At 32.7% G+C, this 18968-nt stretch overlaps 4 protein-coding genes across 4 annotated transcripts in view; 3 read left to right on the top strand and 1 right to left on the bottom strand.

The window, feature by feature from the left end:
• The window catches only part of LOC106101389 (calcium/calmodulin-dependent 3',5'-cyclic nucleotide phosphodiesterase 1A), a 93638-nt gene that overhangs the window by 61413 nt on the left and 13257 nt on the right, over positions 1–18968 (bottom strand). The window lies entirely within an intron of this gene.
• Positions 3459–6489, top strand: LOC106101391 (maltase A1-like). The gene is made up of 10 exons (XM_013280615.1): positions 3459–3683; positions 3755–3934; positions 4060–4217; positions 4318–4443; positions 4517–4972; positions 5053–5160; positions 5251–5401; positions 5564–5759; positions 5938–6075; positions 6333–6489. The coding sequence occupies exons 1-10, from the start codon at positions 3518–3520 to the stop codon at positions 6397–6399; spliced, it is 1746 nt and encodes a 581-aa protein (XP_013136069.1). The 5' UTR covers positions 3459–3517; the 3' UTR covers positions 6400–6489.
• Positions 7444–10782, top strand: LOC106101390 (maltase A1-like). The gene is made up of 9 exons (XM_013280614.1): positions 7444–7623; positions 7926–8105; positions 8284–8441; positions 8574–9152; positions 9236–9343; positions 9425–9575; positions 9663–9858; positions 10150–10287; positions 10713–10782. Exons 1-9 carry the CDS (start codon positions 7470–7472, stop codon positions 10780–10782), a joined length of 1734 nt encoding a protein of 577 aa, XP_013136068.1. The 5' UTR covers positions 7444–7469.
• On the top strand, positions 12246–15873 carry LOC106101392 (maltase A1-like). Its single transcript, XM_013280617.1, has 9 exons — positions 12246–12402; positions 12755–12934; positions 13013–13170; positions 13355–13933; positions 13997–14104; positions 14361–14511; positions 14582–14777; positions 15128–15265; positions 15681–15873. The coding sequence occupies exons 1-9, from the start codon at positions 12273–12275 to the stop codon at positions 15748–15750; spliced, it is 1710 nt and encodes a 569-aa protein (XP_013136071.1). The 5' UTR covers positions 12246–12272; the 3' UTR covers positions 15751–15873.

Here is an 18968-nt window from a genome sequence, read left to right as displayed (position 1 = left end):
AAACTTCCTATAAAATACTAATTTGGTAATGTAAGTAAGTAATAAGATTACATTTATAATATTAACTATTCACATCGCTAGGAATGTGGCATTTTACATTTGATCGAATTGTAAAGTTGAAAATTTTTCTAGATATTAAAATTGTTCTGGACTTCGTTCCTAATCATACGAGTAATGAAAGTGATTGGTTTATGAAGTCATCTAACAAAGATGAGTACTATAGTGATTGGTATGTTTGGGAGAATGGTCATATAGACGCTGATGGTAGAAGACAGCCACCGAATAATTGGGTGAGGAGAAAATACTGATATATTAGTTATCCTTAATTAATAATACATAACAATACAACTAAGATCATAGTGATGATATACTTTTAAAGGTAAGCGTATTTCGGAAAAGTGCTTGGACGTATTCAAAGGCCAGAGATCAGTTCTACCTTCATCAGTTTAGTCCTGCGGAGCCTGATTTAAATTATAGAAATCCTGTGGTAGCGGAAGAAATGAAGGTATACAACGTCACGGAAAAAATTGAGATACTTTTTAAAAAACTAACGATAGGCTTTCGGATAATACTTTCTTGTTTTTTTAGAACATTGTCAAATACTGGCTAGAAAAAGGTGTAGCTGGTATGAGATTGGGTTCAGTTAACTATTTATTCGAAACCGACAAAGATACATTCGGTGGACGGTTTCCGGACGAGCCTAAAACCGGAAAGCCTGGAGCAGTTTTCGATGATTACGACTATCTGTTTCACATTTATACTAAAGACCAGGAAGAAACTTTTGACATTGTGGCGCAGTTCAGGGATGTGTTCGATGCTATGAGTGTAAGAAATAACTTTACAAGGTACTATATCTCAAGTAATACTCTTTAGAGCTAAGATGTACTGTAATCAATTATTTTAATATTTATTTTGCTATAGAATAATGATGACAGTAGCAAAGAGTCCGATTAAAACAGCGGTACGGTTTTACGGAGATAATTATCACCTTGGAGCACACATTCCCGTTAACACCGTACTAATAGATGAACTAACCTCGAAAGAGTTGGATGCAAGAGATCTAAAACACGCCATAGATCTATGGATTTCGTACATGCCTTTGGGGAAACCAGCAAATTGGGTGGTAAGTTCTGTGATGAATTTAAATCCTCCAGATCACATAGACCAGTTCAACAGATTAAGGATAAGTGACTATGAATATTCCAAGCTAATATAAATAATCATAGCATCGTTCTAGACAGGAGACCACGACACTAGCCGTTTAGCGACGCGTTTTCGGCCAGAGTTAGTAGATGCCTTTAATATGCTTGTTCTGTTGCTTCCTGGGGTAGCTTTTACATACATGGTAAGCATCACTATTTCACACTAAAGTTTCGAAACAATTTTTAACATATCTTTTGAATACTAATCTTAAATTAATACGGGAATTGCAAACAAGCAAATACCAACCGGTTATTTTGAGTAACTTTTATATCTGATCTCAATTTTGTTAAATTTTCATAACCTTTAATCAAGTGAATTTTATTTTAAAAAGTAAAACGACGAACCGATTTCTATCCTTGACTATACCTAACAAATTGATTCAGAATATGTCCAAACTTCTGCTTGTTATTTTGTTGTACAGGGCGAGGAGATAGGAATGATAAATGGATTTGTACCGTGGGTTGAAACGAAGGATCCGCAAGCTTGCAACACGAACGATCCGGTGAACTTTATTGATGTATCACGTGACCCCGTGCGGACGCCATTTCAGTGGAACAATGGCAAAAATGCAGGTAAATCATAGATGTATACAAAAACATCAACGTGTTTGATTAAACAGAAAAATTTGTATTTGAAATTATTCTCATTGTTTGTGAAATGAACTTGCAAAAACAATAGATATGATATTTTTAATATTGTATACACCTTTTCCAGGATTTTCAACTGCAGCCAAAACATGGCTACCAGTGGCAGATGGTTTCGAAAATTTGAATTTAGAAATCCAACGAAATGCTGTGAGATCGCATTATCAAGTTTATCGGATACTAAGTAACCTGCGTATTCGGCCTGCATTTCGTTTGGGCCGTTTTGAATCACTGGCTATTAACCAAGACGTTTTTGCTTTTAAAAGGTACTGGCTTGTTATTAATATGTTTAAATACTGGTAATCGGTAGTCTTAATAACCTACTGTATTGCTTTTAGTCAGATTTGCATGCTTCGATACATTTTCTGCACTTTTTAATTCCTCAGTATTGATTGACTTGATTTCAAAGTTTTATTTTATAACTCGCTTTCGCCCGCGACTCCGTCCGCGTGTGTTCTTCCAGATTATTCTCTACATCTATGCTAAATTTCATCGAAATTCGTTCAGCCGTTTAGGCTACAAAGTCTAACAAACATCCATCCATCCATCTAAACTTTCGTATTTATGTTATTAGTAAGATTTTGATTTGTTTTTAGTAATAGACTTTTTATTATCCCCGTTTCAGGTGGTACAACGACGATACCTATGTTATAGTAATGAATTTGGGCAAATCTTACCAGATCGTTAATTTGACGGTATTTGATTTAATTTTTGGTCAGCTGGAGGTCGAAGCCAGTAGCGTTCAGTCGTCACGTTCTTACAGGTAATTGAAATAAACGTTTCTACTTTAACTTATAGAGTTCTTATAAAGACTTTTACATTGTTTTATGTTTCAGTGATAATGTTTTGGCGACATATTTGGATTTATCCGCAGACGAAGCTTTAGTTCTACGGATGCAAGTTTAAATATTTCTTTTCCGTATGATGAGACATTATATTCTATGATTTTTTATGTTTCCGGCATTATTTTGGAACTATGTACTTTTGTCTTTTTATAATACATTTTAAATTGTTTGATCGTAACGTTATTTTATTTATTTTAATTCTGATACTTTACTAAAACAAGGTCTGTAATGCCTTCTACACTCTGGATAAGTGGTAAACAATCCAATACAGATAACATTTTATCTACTATAGCATGATTGACATTGTATATTACTCTCATTGTGAAATCTACATCCTCACCTTATCTGTACTATGCACGGCAAATCATCTTTATGTTTGTTGATTTTTATGTCCGATGGGATATCTCATTCTTTGCGTATGAACATATGTTATTTGATGGTTTGTACTAAATTGGGATTTTCAATTACGTATTATTTAGTAGCAATAAAAAGACTTGAAGTTATGAAAGTTACGACAATTATTCTCAGATAGATTACCTTTATTATTATTCTTATTATATCTTATTCATTCATTATTATACCTTCATTATCAATCTACATCTTTCTATTCATTTTCAATACATCTTAATATACTAAACTTATTGTATTCAAGTTAGTAGGATTATTTGCCACTGCGATATTGTTGTCAATGGAAAAGTTTTTATCTGGGACGCAGGCGACAATCTATATTGATAATAGTGAAATGGCTCAAGTATCATTAATTTCCTGCGTTCTCTGTATTGTTTTTTAACATTCTATCTTCGACTGTGGTGGTAGCGACCGAAAATGAGGTCATTAATTTTTTTGCCACTTTTTATTATTTTATCTAGTGGTAATGTAATAAAGCAGAATGAAAATAATGGTCTAGAGTGGTGGGAAAATACCATTTTTTATCAAATATACCCCCGATCATTTGCAGACAGTGATAATGATGGAATTGGAGACCTTAATGGTAAAGTATGAATTGGCAAACAAATTTTAAAAGAAAATTAAAGCTAGCTAATTTCTTTAAATTATGTTTAGGTATTACTTCAAAATTAGAACATGTGAAAGAGATTGGTGCGGGGGCAGTTTGGCTCTCACCAATCTTCCAATCACCAATGTACGATTTCGGTTACGACATATCAGATTTCTACGCTATTCATGATGAATACGGTACAATGGAAGATTTCGAAGCCTTAGTAGCTAAAGCCGATGAATTAGGTAAGAACTTAAAAATAACATATCAAGTGAAGAAAGATTTTACGCCTATAGTTATGTATGCATTTATAGAAATGTCCGTAACTTTTGATAAAAGTAATGCTGTAAATATCTAATTATTCTTTTAGATTTAAAAGTAATATTAGATTTGGTGCCAAACCATACTTCAAATGAAAGTATGTGGTTCCAAGAAGCACTGAACGGTAACGAAAAATATTACAATTATTTCGTTTGGGAAGACGGTGTGATTGACGAAGATGGGAATATGCAGCCACCAAATAATTGGGTAAATTATACACTTTCTTTGTAGTTATGTTATGGTAGTATTACGCTTATGAATCTAAATTGAATTATGACATGGTTTGAAATACGTCTTTGCTTTACAGAGAAGTCATTTCCGAGGAAGCGCTTGGGAATACAGAGAAGAAGTTGGACAATACTATTTGCATCAGTTTGTTGTCGGACAGCCCGACTTGAACTTTCACAACCCAGAAGTCGTTGAAGAAATGAAGGTTTGTTTTTCTTCTCAAAATGTTTACTTGATCAAAAATTGTAGGGTGAATCATTTGACAATCATTGTTGCAGAATATAATTAGATTTTGGTTAAACAAAGGTGTTGCTGGGTTTAGAGTTGATGCTGTAAATTGTTTATTCGAAGTAAACAAAGACCTATACGATGGTAAATATCCAGATGAGCCTTTCTCTGGCAGACTTGATGTCGATCCAGATTCTCATGATTACCTATCGCATATTTACACAAAAGACCAAAATGAAACGTATTATATGGTATACGAATGGCGTGATATATTTGATGAAATATCTGCGCAAGATAGTTTAGAAAGAGTAATGATGACAGAAGTGTACGCGACAATACAAAATGTTGTAAGATATTATGGCGAAGGAGAGAGAAAGGGGGCTCAGATGCCTTTCAATTTTAACTTGATAACCGATGTGGATGCCTCCTCGTCAGCTGCTGATATCAAACGGGCTGTAGATAAGTTCTTGACTTACAAGCCAGTAGATAAGATGGCCAACTGGGTGGTAAGAATTTTTCTAAACAAGTGTTTTTTGAAGTATGTTATTTTGTCAACATATTGATAGTTGTATCTTATCGGTTATAGGTTGGGAATCATGATAATAGTCGCATGGCGTCACGTTACGGTTCTTCGTTGGTTGATGGAATCAATATGATCGTCCTATTACTTCCAGGTGTTGCAGTTACTTACATGGTATTTAAAAATACAAATAAATTAAAATTATTTGATTCAACACAAATATTATATTTAATAGATAAAAGAAATTAATATTTAATGTTAAAGGGAGAGGAAATTGGCATGTTAGACGGCGAGGTAAGCTGGGAGGATACGGTTGATCCCTCTGGTTGTAATACAAATGACCCAATCAATTACTACAAAAGCTCCAGAGATCCGGAAAGGACTCCATTCCACTGGAATGCGGAGAAAAATGCCGGTAACCAATTTTAAATCTTTAGTAACAGACGTAGATTTGAAATTCGTATTTTATTGTTATAAAACAATATCAGAAATATAATTTGATTTGTTTGAAAAAAAAAAGTATGAAACAATTTACTTAGAGTGCATGCACTTCTAAACTTTATTATAAAACATGCAGGGTTCTCTACCGCTGAGAAAACTTGGCTGCCAGTTGCAAAGGGATACGAGACATTGAATGTCGAAGTTCAGAAGGCGGCAGAAAAATCTCATTTAAAAGTTTACCAGGCGCTTGCTGATCTGCGCCGAGATGATGTCTTCAGATTGGGTCGCTATGACTCTTTGGCTTTAAACAACGATGTTTTTGTTTTTAGAAGGTACCAATATTTTACTATCTCTTCCTCAGAATATCTCAGGACAGTACCGAAAATATTACGTTTCATGTTTCAACACTCACTAAAATTCCGTTTATGCCTCAGAATGAAAACATGCGATTCGAAGGTAATATTTTGAACTGGAACATGGCCATGATTAAAGATGTGATAAACTTTTCAGATGGTATCAAGGGGAATATTATTTAGTGGTAGTGAACATGAGGGAGAATGAGTATACTTTGGACTTGACTTATTTCGAAAATATTGACGGAGATGTTACCGTTGTTCTTAGCAGCATACAGTCATCTAAAGACGAGGGGTAAGTTTGCAACACAACAAATAACATTTAAGTCGTTAAATTTTATTGAGTAAAACTTCCCTCGGTCAAACGACTTCTAAAGAATTATTTAATTATAAAATTTAATATCTCGAGAATTAATTATCAAACCAACAGATATACTTGTAAAACAGTCTTAGTTACTATATCAGTATGTTAAATAATATTATGTTATTTATCATACTGATTACTATTAGAATAAAGAATATTTGAATAAAATGTTATTGGTTTGATTACAGAGATACGTATCCTGCGTCAGCTGTACCGGTCGTTGGCTTTGAAGGACTCGTTCTCAAGCACTTGTAAAAATCACAATGCATAAATTAATAATGTTTAAAACGTTTGATCTAGATCTAAGCAATACAATTTGTGTGTAAATAAAGTCATGTTTCAATGCCTTTGGTATTTTATTTTAATAGCGATGGATTAAGGAAAATCTCGTTTACAAAATATTACTTATTGCAAATGTTGTAATGAATATTGATGTACATTTTGTTAAGTAAAATGCCTGGATAGATTAAGAAACATCAAGCGTAACATTTTTAACAAATAAATTAATTCTTGTCAATACACCCACGTAGTATTAAGAGGCGATACTAAATACTTAAACGTGCTAATTATTAGTAATTTTTCACCTATTCATTCACCTCTTTATTATTAATTTTTAGTTATAATTATGCAGAATAGCAAAGTGCACTTCGAAAACCTTGTAGTAAACTAGCAGACGTATATTTACGTAAAAGATAACTGAATAGTCTATTTGATTTTAGTTCTTCAAAGTAATTTGACCAGTAAAATATAACGTCTCAAGATTTCCTCCGCAAACCATAATTCACTATGGTACACCCGCTTGACTCTTGTGCAAGCTTGGCACTTAGCAACAAGAGTATTGCTTCCGAACATAAGTCGCTATAGAAATCCGCTTTACTCTCGCGCAAGCTTACCACTTAGCAACAAGAGTATTGCTTCCGAAATACTTACGATTTTTAATGTTAAACACCAAATCAAAAACTAAATGCATCATGCAATATCTTATTGTCTTCTTCTTCGTATCTTCGTTGCTAAAGGTCGTTCTTCTCTTATTATAATTGTAAGGTGGTTAAAGTTTGAAAATCCTCAAATAACAACAGTTGTTAGGTTATTTTTCATATCATTTTAGTTGCGATGTGGATTCCATCTTATCAGATTATTCAATACTCCTAAAGTCTTTCACAATCTCTTAGATATTTCTCTCTCAATCTTTAAGTATATAAGATAGATTAAAGTTTTAAAGTGCATTAGACGACCGGGATCATGAGGTATGTTTTTGTGCAACTATATTAAAAAACACTCAATTTATTAAAAAAACCATGACTAATTGTTTTATTAGGTTAAAAATGAGAAGTATTTACATTCTGCCGTTGCTATTTTTACTTACAAAAGCGACGAAAAATGCCCGAGATTTGGATTGGTGGGAGAAAACTATATTCTATCAAATTTATCCGAGATCTTTTATGGATAGCGATGGTGATGGTGTTGGTGATCTTAATGGTAAGTTTCTATATTAATTCTGATTTCATATAAGATTTTTCTTAATATAAAAATTCTTAGTAAATGTATCTTATCACATAGAATTTAAAAAAGTCTTCTATCGGCTTATTTTCTGTTTTGTTTATAACATTTTGATTCTAAGTATACTTTATGTTTTTAAGTTTTAGCTTCAAATTCACCGTATAATTCTAACATTGTTATTAACTTAAATTTAATGTTTTATTGTATTTTTCTATAAAATAAGTCTTTTATAAGCCATTGAATTTGTAACTTCAAAAGTATTAAGTCTTTGGATTTTTCAGGTATAACTTCCAAGTTGGAATATTTGAAAGAACTCGGCGTGGGAGCGACATGGTTGTCCCCAATGTTCAAATCACCGATGTACGACTTCGGTTATGATATTTCCGATTTTTATGATGTCCACGATGAATATGGGACAATGGAAGATTTTGACAACTTGATGGCAAAAGCTAACGAACTAGGTAAAATATATTAAGTAGAAAGATGTTTTGTAAGTTTTAGGATATAAGTACATCTCCAAACTAAACGCAGATTTAATTTGAAAAAAAAAAAAACACCGAGCCATAAATAAAAATAAATACAAGTGTCAAATGTATTAAATAATAAGTGTTTTTATATCATTTTTTGTTTTTTTCGTAGATATTAAAATTGTATTGGATTTCGTGCCTAATCATGGAAGTAACGAGAGCGTTTGGTTTGAAGAGGCTCTGAAGGGCCATGAGAAATATTTTGATTATTTTGTGTGGGAAGATGGAGTAGTCGACGAAAATGGAGTTTTACATCCACCTAATAACTGGGTAAATTTCTATTAATATATTTTATTATTGAATTCATAAAATCCAATTAAAACTTTGAAGTATAGTTTAGTTAGATTTTTAAAAATGTAAAGTAAGAAATAAAAGAATCAGTGTGATAAATTTTTTCAACAGGTTAGCGTATTCCGTAAAAGTGCTTGGGAATACAGAGAAGAAGTTGGTAAATATTACCTGCATCAATTCGTTATCGGTCAGCCAGATTTTAACTACAGAAACCCAGCTGTTGTTGAAGAAATGAAAGATGTTATACGATTCTGGTTAAACAAAGGTGTAGCTGGTTTCCGAGTTGATGCTATAACACATTTATTCGAAGTAAATAAGGAGGAATTTGGTGGGAAATATCCTGATGAACCACTGTCTGGGAATTCTGAAGATCCTGACAGTTACGATTATTTAAATCACATTTATACGATAAACCAAGACGAAACTTATGATATGGTCTATCAATGGAGGGATGTATTTGATGAGTTTAAAGAAACAGATGGATTTACCAGAGTAATGATGACAGAAGCTTATGGAAGTCCAGATATTATAATGAGATATTTTGGCGAAGGTGAACGGGATGGTGCTCATATGCCATTTAACTTTGTTTTGATATCGGATGTCGATGGATCATCATCCGCTGCAGAAATTAAATATGCTATTGATAAATTTTTAACTTTTAAACCAATTGACAAGATGTCTAATTGGGTGGTAAGTACTGCTGTCTAGAAACACTGTTATGTATTATAGTACGCCCAGTACCGACCATTATTTTTCCAACATGTTTTTTTCAGGCTGGAAACCATGATAAGAGCAGAGTTGCTTCAAGATTTAGTCCAGAGCTGGTTGATGGTATTAATATACTAGTGCTTTTACTACCAGGCGTGGCTGTTACATATATGGTGACTGTTTATTTTTATTTTGTATATATTATTTAACAATCTTATCGATAAAATTGAAAATTACGTTTTTAAATTTCTCAGGGTGAAGAAATTGGCATGAAAGACGGCTACGTGAGTTGGGAAGATACGGTGGATCCTAGCGGCTGCAACACTGACGACCCTATAAACTATTGGACTGCATCCAGAGATCCCGAGCGAACACCGTTCCAATGGAGTGCCGATAAAAATGCTGGTAATGTTAAATTTACATATACAATTTTGTTAATTTTTAACTCTCTACATTGTCTTCGTTTTCTAACGTTTAATTTTTGTTTCTTAGGATTCTCAACAGCTGATAAAACTTGGTTACCAGTAGCTGAAGGTTACGAGACTTTGAATGTTGAAGTTCAACGAACAACAGAGAGGAGTCATCTAAATGTGTACAAGGCCTTGGCTAAACTGAGAACAGAGCCTGCATTTAGTCACGGACGGTACGATTCCGTCGCGCTCAATTCAGACGTACTGGCTTTTAAAAGGTTGGTTATTTTTGCTTTGAATGAATACTGATTAAGGCATGCCAAATCTATTGTGACTAAAGTTAAAATGAAATTGCACTATGATGGTAGGATTTAGTTTTTGTGCTAGTAGAGAGAAGCACTTATATAGTACTGTAGGGATATGAAATGATTAAAAAATATAAATGTCATTTTGTAATAATAAAAAAAAATGTATTAATTTGTGTTTTTAACGTATTATCTCAATAAAATAATTACTTATTTAACGTGTTGCTATATTATTTCTAAAATGGTTTTCAATTTATTTTCTAGGTGGCACGATGGTGAGATCTACGTGGCGGTTATTAATTTCAGAGATGAAATTTACAATTTAGACTTGACCTACTTTGAAAATGTCACAGGGCAACTCGAAGTCATCGTTAGTAGTGTCCAGTCGGCGAAGACTGCAGGGTAAATATAACGGTCTTTTCTCCGTTTGCAGAAATACTACATTTATTAAAGTAACGTTTATTTTAACAAAAAGTTTAATCACAAAAACTTTGAATTCATTTCTAATTGCTACTTAAAAGTTTATCCTTGAGTGTGCAAAATAGACAGATAGGGGAATAATTGGATATCAAATTTGAGGCTTAAATATTATGAATTAAATAGTTCCGAGATTAGGAACCATTTACAAATTCATGGCTTTTAGTGAGATACCTTTTGCTACGAAAGGTTGGCTTGCCTCTCTGCGTAACCGCAAATTAGTGGCTTTCAGATACAAAGTAGGCTTACGCGTTTGTAGCACAAACATGTAATTACAATGTAAGCAACTGTACAATAAACTTAAGCTAAAATAAGACGTAATTTTTTAAATATGTTGTTTTCATTTTCAGGGATATATTCGAAGCTGAAAACATACAAATAAATGGACAGGAATCCTTGGTATTAAAAGTTGTTCAATGATTTTTTTTTTATTTAATTAAATAAATAATCCATAATTATGAAACTATTTTTTCATTTCAAATACATTGCTATTTGAAGTAATTTGAGTTACTTACTTTTCATTTGGTAAAACTCTGTACACTTGTGATTAAATTCTATTCTAACCTTGAACTTATGCATCATAACATTATTAATTTTCTTATACTCTACAAGAGAATATTTGCATGCTGAGTAAAGCTTTATTCGTTCTTATAAATTATACATAAGTCGTATTAGTAGTAATATAAGAATTATTTATGAAGGAGCCGCCTGTATGAGGACCCTATCTCATACGATGTCTCCTATGAATATGGTTGTAACGCAAAAATGCGATTATTTAGAAGTTACCATATTTAATTAAATTAAATTTGAACAGGATATTCTAATATTTTTTTAAGGCATCTAAATATCTTGTTTAAAAGTCGTAAAGCAATAATATTTTGATCAAAGACTAAGTAACGACATTTAGGTAATTTGTAATAATACACAAGTGTTTATAATGTTCACTTACAGTCTCTTAACAGTAAGAGACACATTTGACTAAACTATCGCACAACTGTATAGTACCGCTTTGATTCAGATGTGCGCACACTACTCGACTTTTAGTTATGCAACTACGAGTAAACAGTTAAATTGTCGAAACAATCGACAATCGCACAACAGTTCAGCGATAGTTTAAGTTGATTTGTTCTCGCAAAATCGTAATGCATGATGTTAAATGACGTTCTGGTAAAACAGTGGTAAATCTATACATAAATTATTTAATACTAGCTGTTGCTCACGACTTCACCCGCGTGAAATTAAAAAAAATAGGAAAAATATAGCCTATGTTACTCAGTAATAACATAGCTTTTTAATGGTGCAAGAATTTTTGAAATCGGTCCAGTAGTTTTTGAGTTATTTAAATACATACAAAAATCTAAAAATACAAATCATTCCTCTTTATAATATTAGTATAGATAAAGAAATTCTTTAGTTTGAATATTTGTAACATTAAAGTAATCACCTATACATTTTATCAAATTGCTAGTTACATGCAGATAATACTTCATACTAATATTATAAATGCGAAAGTTTAGATGGATGGATGTTTGTTAGAGTTTGTAGACCAAACGGCTTAACGGATTTCTATGAAATTTGGTACAGATGTAGAGGATATTCAGGAAGAACACATAGGGTACTTTTTTGGTTTTTTTTTTTAATTCCACGTGGACGGAGTCGCGGGCGAAAGCTAGTATCTTATATATATTTAGAATATCTGCTTATCTAGATTCATCTGAAGTAGTATTACTTATCAAAATTTAAGATATCTAGCAAGGTATATAAAGTACTTCAAAACATTACAATTTCACTCTGACATGATGAGGTTAGTTACACGATAATAATTTTGTTTGAAATATTTTTCGCTTGTTAATCGTATTACATTTTAATATGATTCCAGGGTTAAAGATAAAAGCTTATTTCTATTGCCGATGTTGTTTTTGTGTGCTCAAGGAGCAACGAAAGATAAAGAACAGGATTGGTGGGAAACAACAATTTTCTATCAAATTTATCCTAGATCGTTTATGGACAGTGATGGTGATGGAATAGGTGATCTTAATGGTAAGTAATAAAATAATGTCCAACGCAGAAATAAATTTTATTTCTAAATAAATAACTTAATTAAGGTCATTTGGCTATTCTGTACAAAACTAACGGATGGATTCCATCAATCCATGGTTTTTGACCGACTTCCCAAAATAAGGAGGTACTCAATTCGTCTGTATGTTTTTTTTGTGTGTGTTACGGCATAACTCCGCCGCTAGTGGACCGATTTTGATAATTCTTTTTTTATCCGAAAGGTAATGCTTGCAAGGCGGTCGGGTGTTTGATTTTTGGAGTCAAAGACTACGACGTAGTTAAATAGTTTAGGTTAAATTCGCGCTACGAAATTTAGGGTATTTTTTTACTTTAGGCATAACTTCAAAGCTAGAATATTTGAAAGGACTTGGTATTGGAGCGACATGGCTGTCTCCAATGTTTCAGTCACCGATGTACGATTTCGGTTACGACATATCCGATTTTTATGCCATTAATGATGAATATGGAACAATGGAGGATTTCGATAAACTAATGGCAAAAGCAAACGAATTGGGTAAGAATGATTAATTCTGCATTATTTAATTTCTACAAATAATTTTAATAATTAATGAAATATTTTATTTTCCTACAGATATTAAAATCGTCCTAGATTTTGTACCAAATCACGGAAGCAATGAAAGTGTCTGGTTTGAAGAAGCGTTGAAAGGCAATGAAAAGTATTATGATTATTTTATGTGGGAAGACGGTGTTGTTGACGAAAATGGAACATTACATCCGCCTAATAACTGGGTAGTTAATACTGAAATATACTGATGTTTTGTAACTAGTTCGACGAAATTTTTAAAGATTTTAATATAACTTCCTGTTTAAGTGAGAATGACAAGCAAACTCATCAATCCTTTCATTTTAAATTAAAAAAGTTACACCAATCGCAATAACTCGTTGATTAACTATGTGTATTTTACTTCAACAGAATAGTGTATTTCGTAAGAGTGCTTGGGAGTATAGAGAAGAAGTTGGAAAGTATTACCTACATCAATTTGCTATTGGACAACCTGATTTTAATTACCGTAATCCAGAAGTAGTAGACGAAATGAAAGACGTTCTCAGGTTCTGGTTAAACAAAGGTGTAGCTGGTTTCAGAGTAGATGCTGTGGCACATCTGTTTGAAGTGGATAAGGAACTATTTGGTGGTAAATATCCTGACGAGCCGTTATCTGGTAACAATGATGATCCTGAAAGTCATAATTACTTAAGCCACGTTTACACAATAGACCAAGAAGAAACTTATGATATGGTTTATCAGTGGAGGGAAGTTTTTGATGAATATAAAGATAAAGATGGTTTAACTCGAGTTATGATGACAGAGGTTTACGCGAGTCCAGAGATAACAATGAGGTATTTCGGTGATGGTGAACGGGAAGGTGCCCAAATGCCATTCAATTTTAATTTGATAACCGATGTTAATGGAGCATCTTCCGCTGCAGAAATAAAATATGCGCTTGACAAATTTTTAACATTTAAACCTGTTGATAAGTTGGCGAATTGGGTGGTAAGTGTTATTAAGATATTACATTTTTTTTTCTTAAATATATGTAATGAGAAATACTTTCAGGCTGGAAACCATGATAACAACAGAGTAGCTTCAAGATTCGGTCCTGAATTAGTGGACGGTGTAAATATGCTGGTGTTGCTATTGCCTGGTGTAGCTGTAACATATATGGTAAGCTTCTTTCTATTAATTCGAATCAAGTATTAAAGTCTAAAGCCCGCTACACACGCTCAGTTTTATCTGAAAAGTTTGAACGTTCAGACAAATATGACGTGTGTATACAAAACTAAAGACTGAACTGAGGAAACTGACTGAACGATCGGACTGTTTAGATAAACTGAGCGTGTGTATAACATGGGATACATAAATCAATAAATGTTGGGTTGGATGGTGTTTTTATGGTAAACTTTTTCATTCATTTCTAAAGGGTGAAGAAATAGGAATGGTAGATGGATTCATTAGCTGGGAAGATACAGTAGATCCAAGGGGATGTAATACGGATGACCCAATCAATTACTGGATGGAATCCAGAGACCCTGAACGAACCCCATTCCAATGGAACTCAGAGAAAAATGCAGGTATGAAATTGTTTAATTTTGATCGTCTCTCTGTTTTTACATCACTGATAATTTAATACCAATTTTAAAGGATTTTCGTCAGCTGATAGAACATGGTTACCTGTAGCTGAGGGTTATGAAACTTTAAACGTAGGAGTACAAGAAGGAGCACACATAAGTCATCTAAATGTGTACAAAGCTTTAGCTCAACTGAGGACTGATCCAGTATTTAGACACGGCAGATACGATTCAGTCGCGCTTAATTCTGACGTATTTGCATTTGTAAGGTTTGTTATTTTCATATTTGGAAATTTAAATAATTTCTTAACGTTTAAAGTAAACGCCTATTAGAAGATTGGTGCAAAATTATTTGCTGAGTTTATTTAAATGTTAGGAATTTAGTATCATACTGGGTACTGAGTGCAGATTTAGTAAGTTTGCTTTTAAAAAATACTATGTTATTTACGACTATAACTAGATTATTTACTTAAAAGATAAGGACTAATTATAATCCTTTAAAATTTCAAAAGTCAAGGATAATCTTAAAATAAAAATATAAGAGTTATCTTCTCTTAAATGTGTTTCTTGTTATAGATGTTACGTTTTACGAATAAATATTATATTAACTTTTTTTTAGATGGTTTAATGGGACATCCTATATAACGGTTATTAATTTCAAAGATAAAATACACAACTTAGACTTGACTTACTTTGAACATGTTGCTGGCAACTTAGAAGTCGTTATCGGAAGTGTTTATTCGCCAAAAAATAAAGGGTAAATATGCACCATAATTGTATGAATACCTATATTAGCTCATAACAAGCATAGATATACTTTAAAAATGTTTCGTAAAATCCATAGAATAATTAATCATACCTAATACAAAATTTTGCACATCACTGCGATCAATGTATTCACAAGCTTTTAGTCAAATGTACGTCTCACAAAGGCTCTGTAACCGCATGTGAATACATTCGCGAAGTTCACACACGTGTGAAATATAACCTCACAATTAACGTAACAAACATATTAATATGAACTTCAAACAATTCATTTACGAGTAAAGTATTGTAGACCATATTACTATATCTTAGAAACAAAGACACTTGCAGTGCGGTTTTAAAGTAATAAAATACTTTGAGATAAACAAGTATAACTTTGTAATATTAAGATTTTTGTTTATTTTCAGGGACATTTTGGACGCAGAAAATATACACATAGAAGCGCACGAAGCATTAGTACTCAAAGTTGGACAATAAAATAATTAAACGAATAAAAAATCTATTCATTACATCAAACGTGAAAGTTGATTGTGTCTCTAAAACACTATCTGACGGCCGAATACTGAAACGTGATTCAAATATTTACAGCGTCTTAACTGATAAGGGTAGATAAACTCCGAATTCCATTAAAATTATGTCATCTGTTAAATGGTAAACGGCTCTTACGAAGCGAGGTTTTATTCGTTTCAGTATTTGGCTGTAACTACAATAGTTTAATAGACGTATTACTTAAGCAAATGTAACTTTTTTGGGTGAAGGCATTTATAAAATGTCCATTCCGTCCAGCAAAAAGGTTGCTTTATTATTTTCTGTTTGCCTTAATATAGTTAGAAGTCATAGTATGATGTATTATATGTTGTTAATCCACATTGAAAACACTAAACCAAATCGTAATTACATTATTAATGTACTAACTAAGGACGGATAGAATTTGCACTCCGCTTTACTTAAGCGAAACTTTATTTGGCTTTATGAATTATTCATAAACTAAATATGTGTTATGTTTATATTAAAATATAAATATTAAAGGACATCGTCTTATATAATTCTTACAGAATAACAACTAATAATTATTTAACAACCAACTTTTCTGTCAAACAAAAAAAATCAACACAAAAGGGGACATTTTCCAAATGGTTAAAGTTTTTTTATCGTCAAATTATGGAAAAATAGTTTTAAGTCAAAATCTAACTAAATTGGATTATATTACTACTAGCTTTCGCCCGCGACTCCGTCCGCGTGGAATTAAAAAAAAACAAAAGTAAGTAGCCTATGTGTTCTTCCAGACTGCCCTCTACATCTATACCAAATATCATTGAAATCCTTTCCATCCATCCATCTATCCATCCATCTAAACTTTCGCATTTATAATATTAAGTATGAAGTATGATGTATAAAGGCTATATTTAAAAACTGAACAAAAATTCAATGCAATTAAAATTCTTGTCTATAATTTGTTTCGAATCATACTAAATAAATCAATCAAGTAATAAATGCACGACTTCTACATAGATCGTATTTATTAACGCCAATCGAGGCGAATACCTTTAAAGCCGCAAAGTAAAGGAGATAATTAAAATCATATATTATCATTAATCAGCATTGATTAAAGTCAATCAACTTGTAATCTATTAACGAATCAGTAATTCACACTCCCTAGATTGCTGTTTGGCACATGGATTGTGAGATTAATTTATAACACGTAGTACATTGCTACTCTAATATAAATTCATTCCGATATTAATCTACCACATAGTTCAATGTAAACCACGAAATAAGAAGTCAACAAGGTATCGTCTTTACAATGGATGCTGATTTTAAGACCTTCTTTTATTTAAGATGAGTTTAATCGATCTGTTCAATACTAGCTTTCGCCGGCGACTCCGTTCTTGTGTAAAATAAATAAAAGGAAGTACTCTAAGATTAGTTAGATATAGGCTATTTTACTTAAGAATGTAATATTTAATTTCAGCAAATAGCTACTGTGACATGTTCCATTTTAAGTTAGCACACCTTTGGTACGCTCGTTAAAGAGCATTGTCCCATTATGTACGTAACACAATATACTCAACAATCAGTGGGTCTATTTAGAAACTAGTTTTAAGAGCCGTTTCGTACGTTCGAGCCTTAATAATATAAATGCGAAAGTATTGATGGATGAATGGTTTGAGTCTGCCGCCTAAACTGTTAAACGGATCTTGATGATTTAGCATTGATGTAGAGTATAGTCTGGAAGAAAACATAAGCTACTAACAAAATCTAGTTCGGTATGAAACATTTAGAATAAATACAGAAGGACCCTTACAGTACAAAATAATATAAAAAGTAAAGGAAAATAGAAATAAACTTGGCCAACATATTTCTTATCAAATGTATTGGCATGACATACTTCAAATGGAGCCATTGTACTGTAAAGCGCCTTAATAAAATGAAACCAACCGCATGCCGCTCTGATATTCAACTCGAAGGCCTTGTTAGGCGCGACGTGGAACAGTATTATCTACCCTCTTTGTACGAAGTCTTTATAAAGAGAAATCCCATTTTAAAAACGAACTTACGTCTTATTTCCATATTTAATTACCTAAAATATTAATATTAATGCATCTTTTTAATATGCGAAGCTAAATTCGTTTGATAATTTCAGTTAATATTATTGTCTCCGACAGTGTTAACTGTTCTTAAAATGTCGGAATTAAGTTCTTATAACTGACTTTAACAATTATTTGACAGACTGCAAGCCATACTTTGTCAGTAAATAGACTGCGATCAAATTGGCACATAGGCGGTGATGAAGTTTTAAACTAATGATAGAATTAACAGCCAGTAACATTAACAGAAGCTTTTAGGTCGGGACGAAAAAGCTCTTTTCAAACGAACTATTCGTATCTATAGAGGTCAGTGGTTCATTGCATTTGTTACTACGAGTAACAGCAAAGCACAAAGCTCGCATGTGCATTTAAATTCGACAGCACTTTACGAGTTACAACCGACACAGTAACAGCCTCTCAAACACAACTGCGTACTCAAACTCGAATGGTTCCACAATTCTGATCTATATTGGAACCGTACATAAGAGTTATTAATATAATTTACAAAGCTTACACAATTTAGTTAATATAGAATTCGAGTAAGGTGAAAATTTAATCCTTCAGATTTAACTAAATCTTTTTAAGTTTTTTGTTTTGAGTTTGGCTCCTTAATTTTTATTATAACATAAGGTGGCAAACGAGCAACCGGCCACCTGAATCCACCAATATCACACGGCACCACACTCATCAGACAAAACACGGAATTGCTTCCATTTCACGCCTGTCTTCTGTGAGGTCGTTGTATTACACCGGGCGAGCCGGCCAATTCGTGCGAAGATGTTAAAGCGGGCCCTACCACTGCTTAACACCATATTTAAACTGCACAATCCATCTGTTCTGTTTAAACTGATTTTAGTCGGTTTTATGGTTTACTAACTAGTTTCTTTGCAAATTTTCTTTCACATAAGGTAAGGATGTTAAAGAGAAACGAATTGTTTATAGAGGTGTATAGTACAAAACAATATTATTTGTAAATTGGCTGCATTATCAATGTTCTAAGCATAGTAAAAGGTCTACGTCTAGTTCAACCGATTCTCTTTATTAGCTCCATGTCCACACGTGTTTATTTATACGTTCCAACTTTAATTGGCGCTCCGTATTGCGTAA

Source organism: Papilio polytes, unplaced genomic scaffold (assembly GCF_000836215.1).
Source record: "Papilio polytes unplaced genomic scaffold, Ppol_1.0 DF823991.1, whole genome shotgun sequence".
In the NCBI taxonomy this organism is placed as follows: domain Eukaryota; kingdom Metazoa; phylum Arthropoda; class Insecta; order Lepidoptera; family Papilionidae; genus Papilio; species Papilio polytes.
The sequence above is the reverse complement of the archived record's forward strand: the minus strand, read 5'-3'. Positions and strand labels throughout refer to the sequence as shown.

Excerpts from the sequence above, each read along its gene's own strand:
- LOC106101391 (XM_013280615.1), top strand. The coding sequence starts at position 3,518 with ATGAGGTCATTAATTTTTTTGCCACTTTTTATTATTTTATCTAGTGGT. Across the intron at positions 3,684-3,754 it reads TGGAATTGGAGACCTTAATG|GTATTACTTCAAAATTAGAA; the intron begins GTAAAGTATGAA and ends AATTATGTTTAG. Across the intron at positions 4,973-5,052 it reads ATAAGATGGCCAACTGGGTG|GTTGGGAATCATGATAATAG; the intron begins GTAAGAATTTTT and ends TATCGGTTATAG.
- LOC106101390 (XM_013280614.1), top strand. The coding sequence starts at position 7,470 with ATGAGAAGTATTTACATTCTGCCGTTGCTATTTTTACTTACAAAAGCG. Across the intron at positions 7,624-7,925 it reads TGGTGTTGGTGATCTTAATG|GTATAACTTCCAAGTTGGAA; the intron begins GTAAGTTTCTAT and ends TGGATTTTTCAG. Across the intron at positions 9,344-9,424 it reads GCGTGGCTGTTACATATATG|GGTGAAGAAATTGGCATGAA; the intron begins GTGACTGTTTAT and ends TAAATTTCTCAG.
- LOC106101392 (XM_013280617.1), top strand. The coding sequence starts at position 12,273 with ATGTTGTTTTTGTGTGCTCAAGGAGCAACGAAAGATAAAGAACAGGAT. Across the intron at positions 12,403-12,754 it reads TGGAATAGGTGATCTTAATG|GCATAACTTCAAAGCTAGAA; the intron begins GTAAGTAATAAA and ends TTTTTACTTTAG. Across the intron at positions 15,266-15,680 it reads TATTCGCCAAAAAATAAAGG|GGACATTTTGGACGCAGAAA; the intron begins GTAAATATGCAC and ends GTTTATTTTCAG.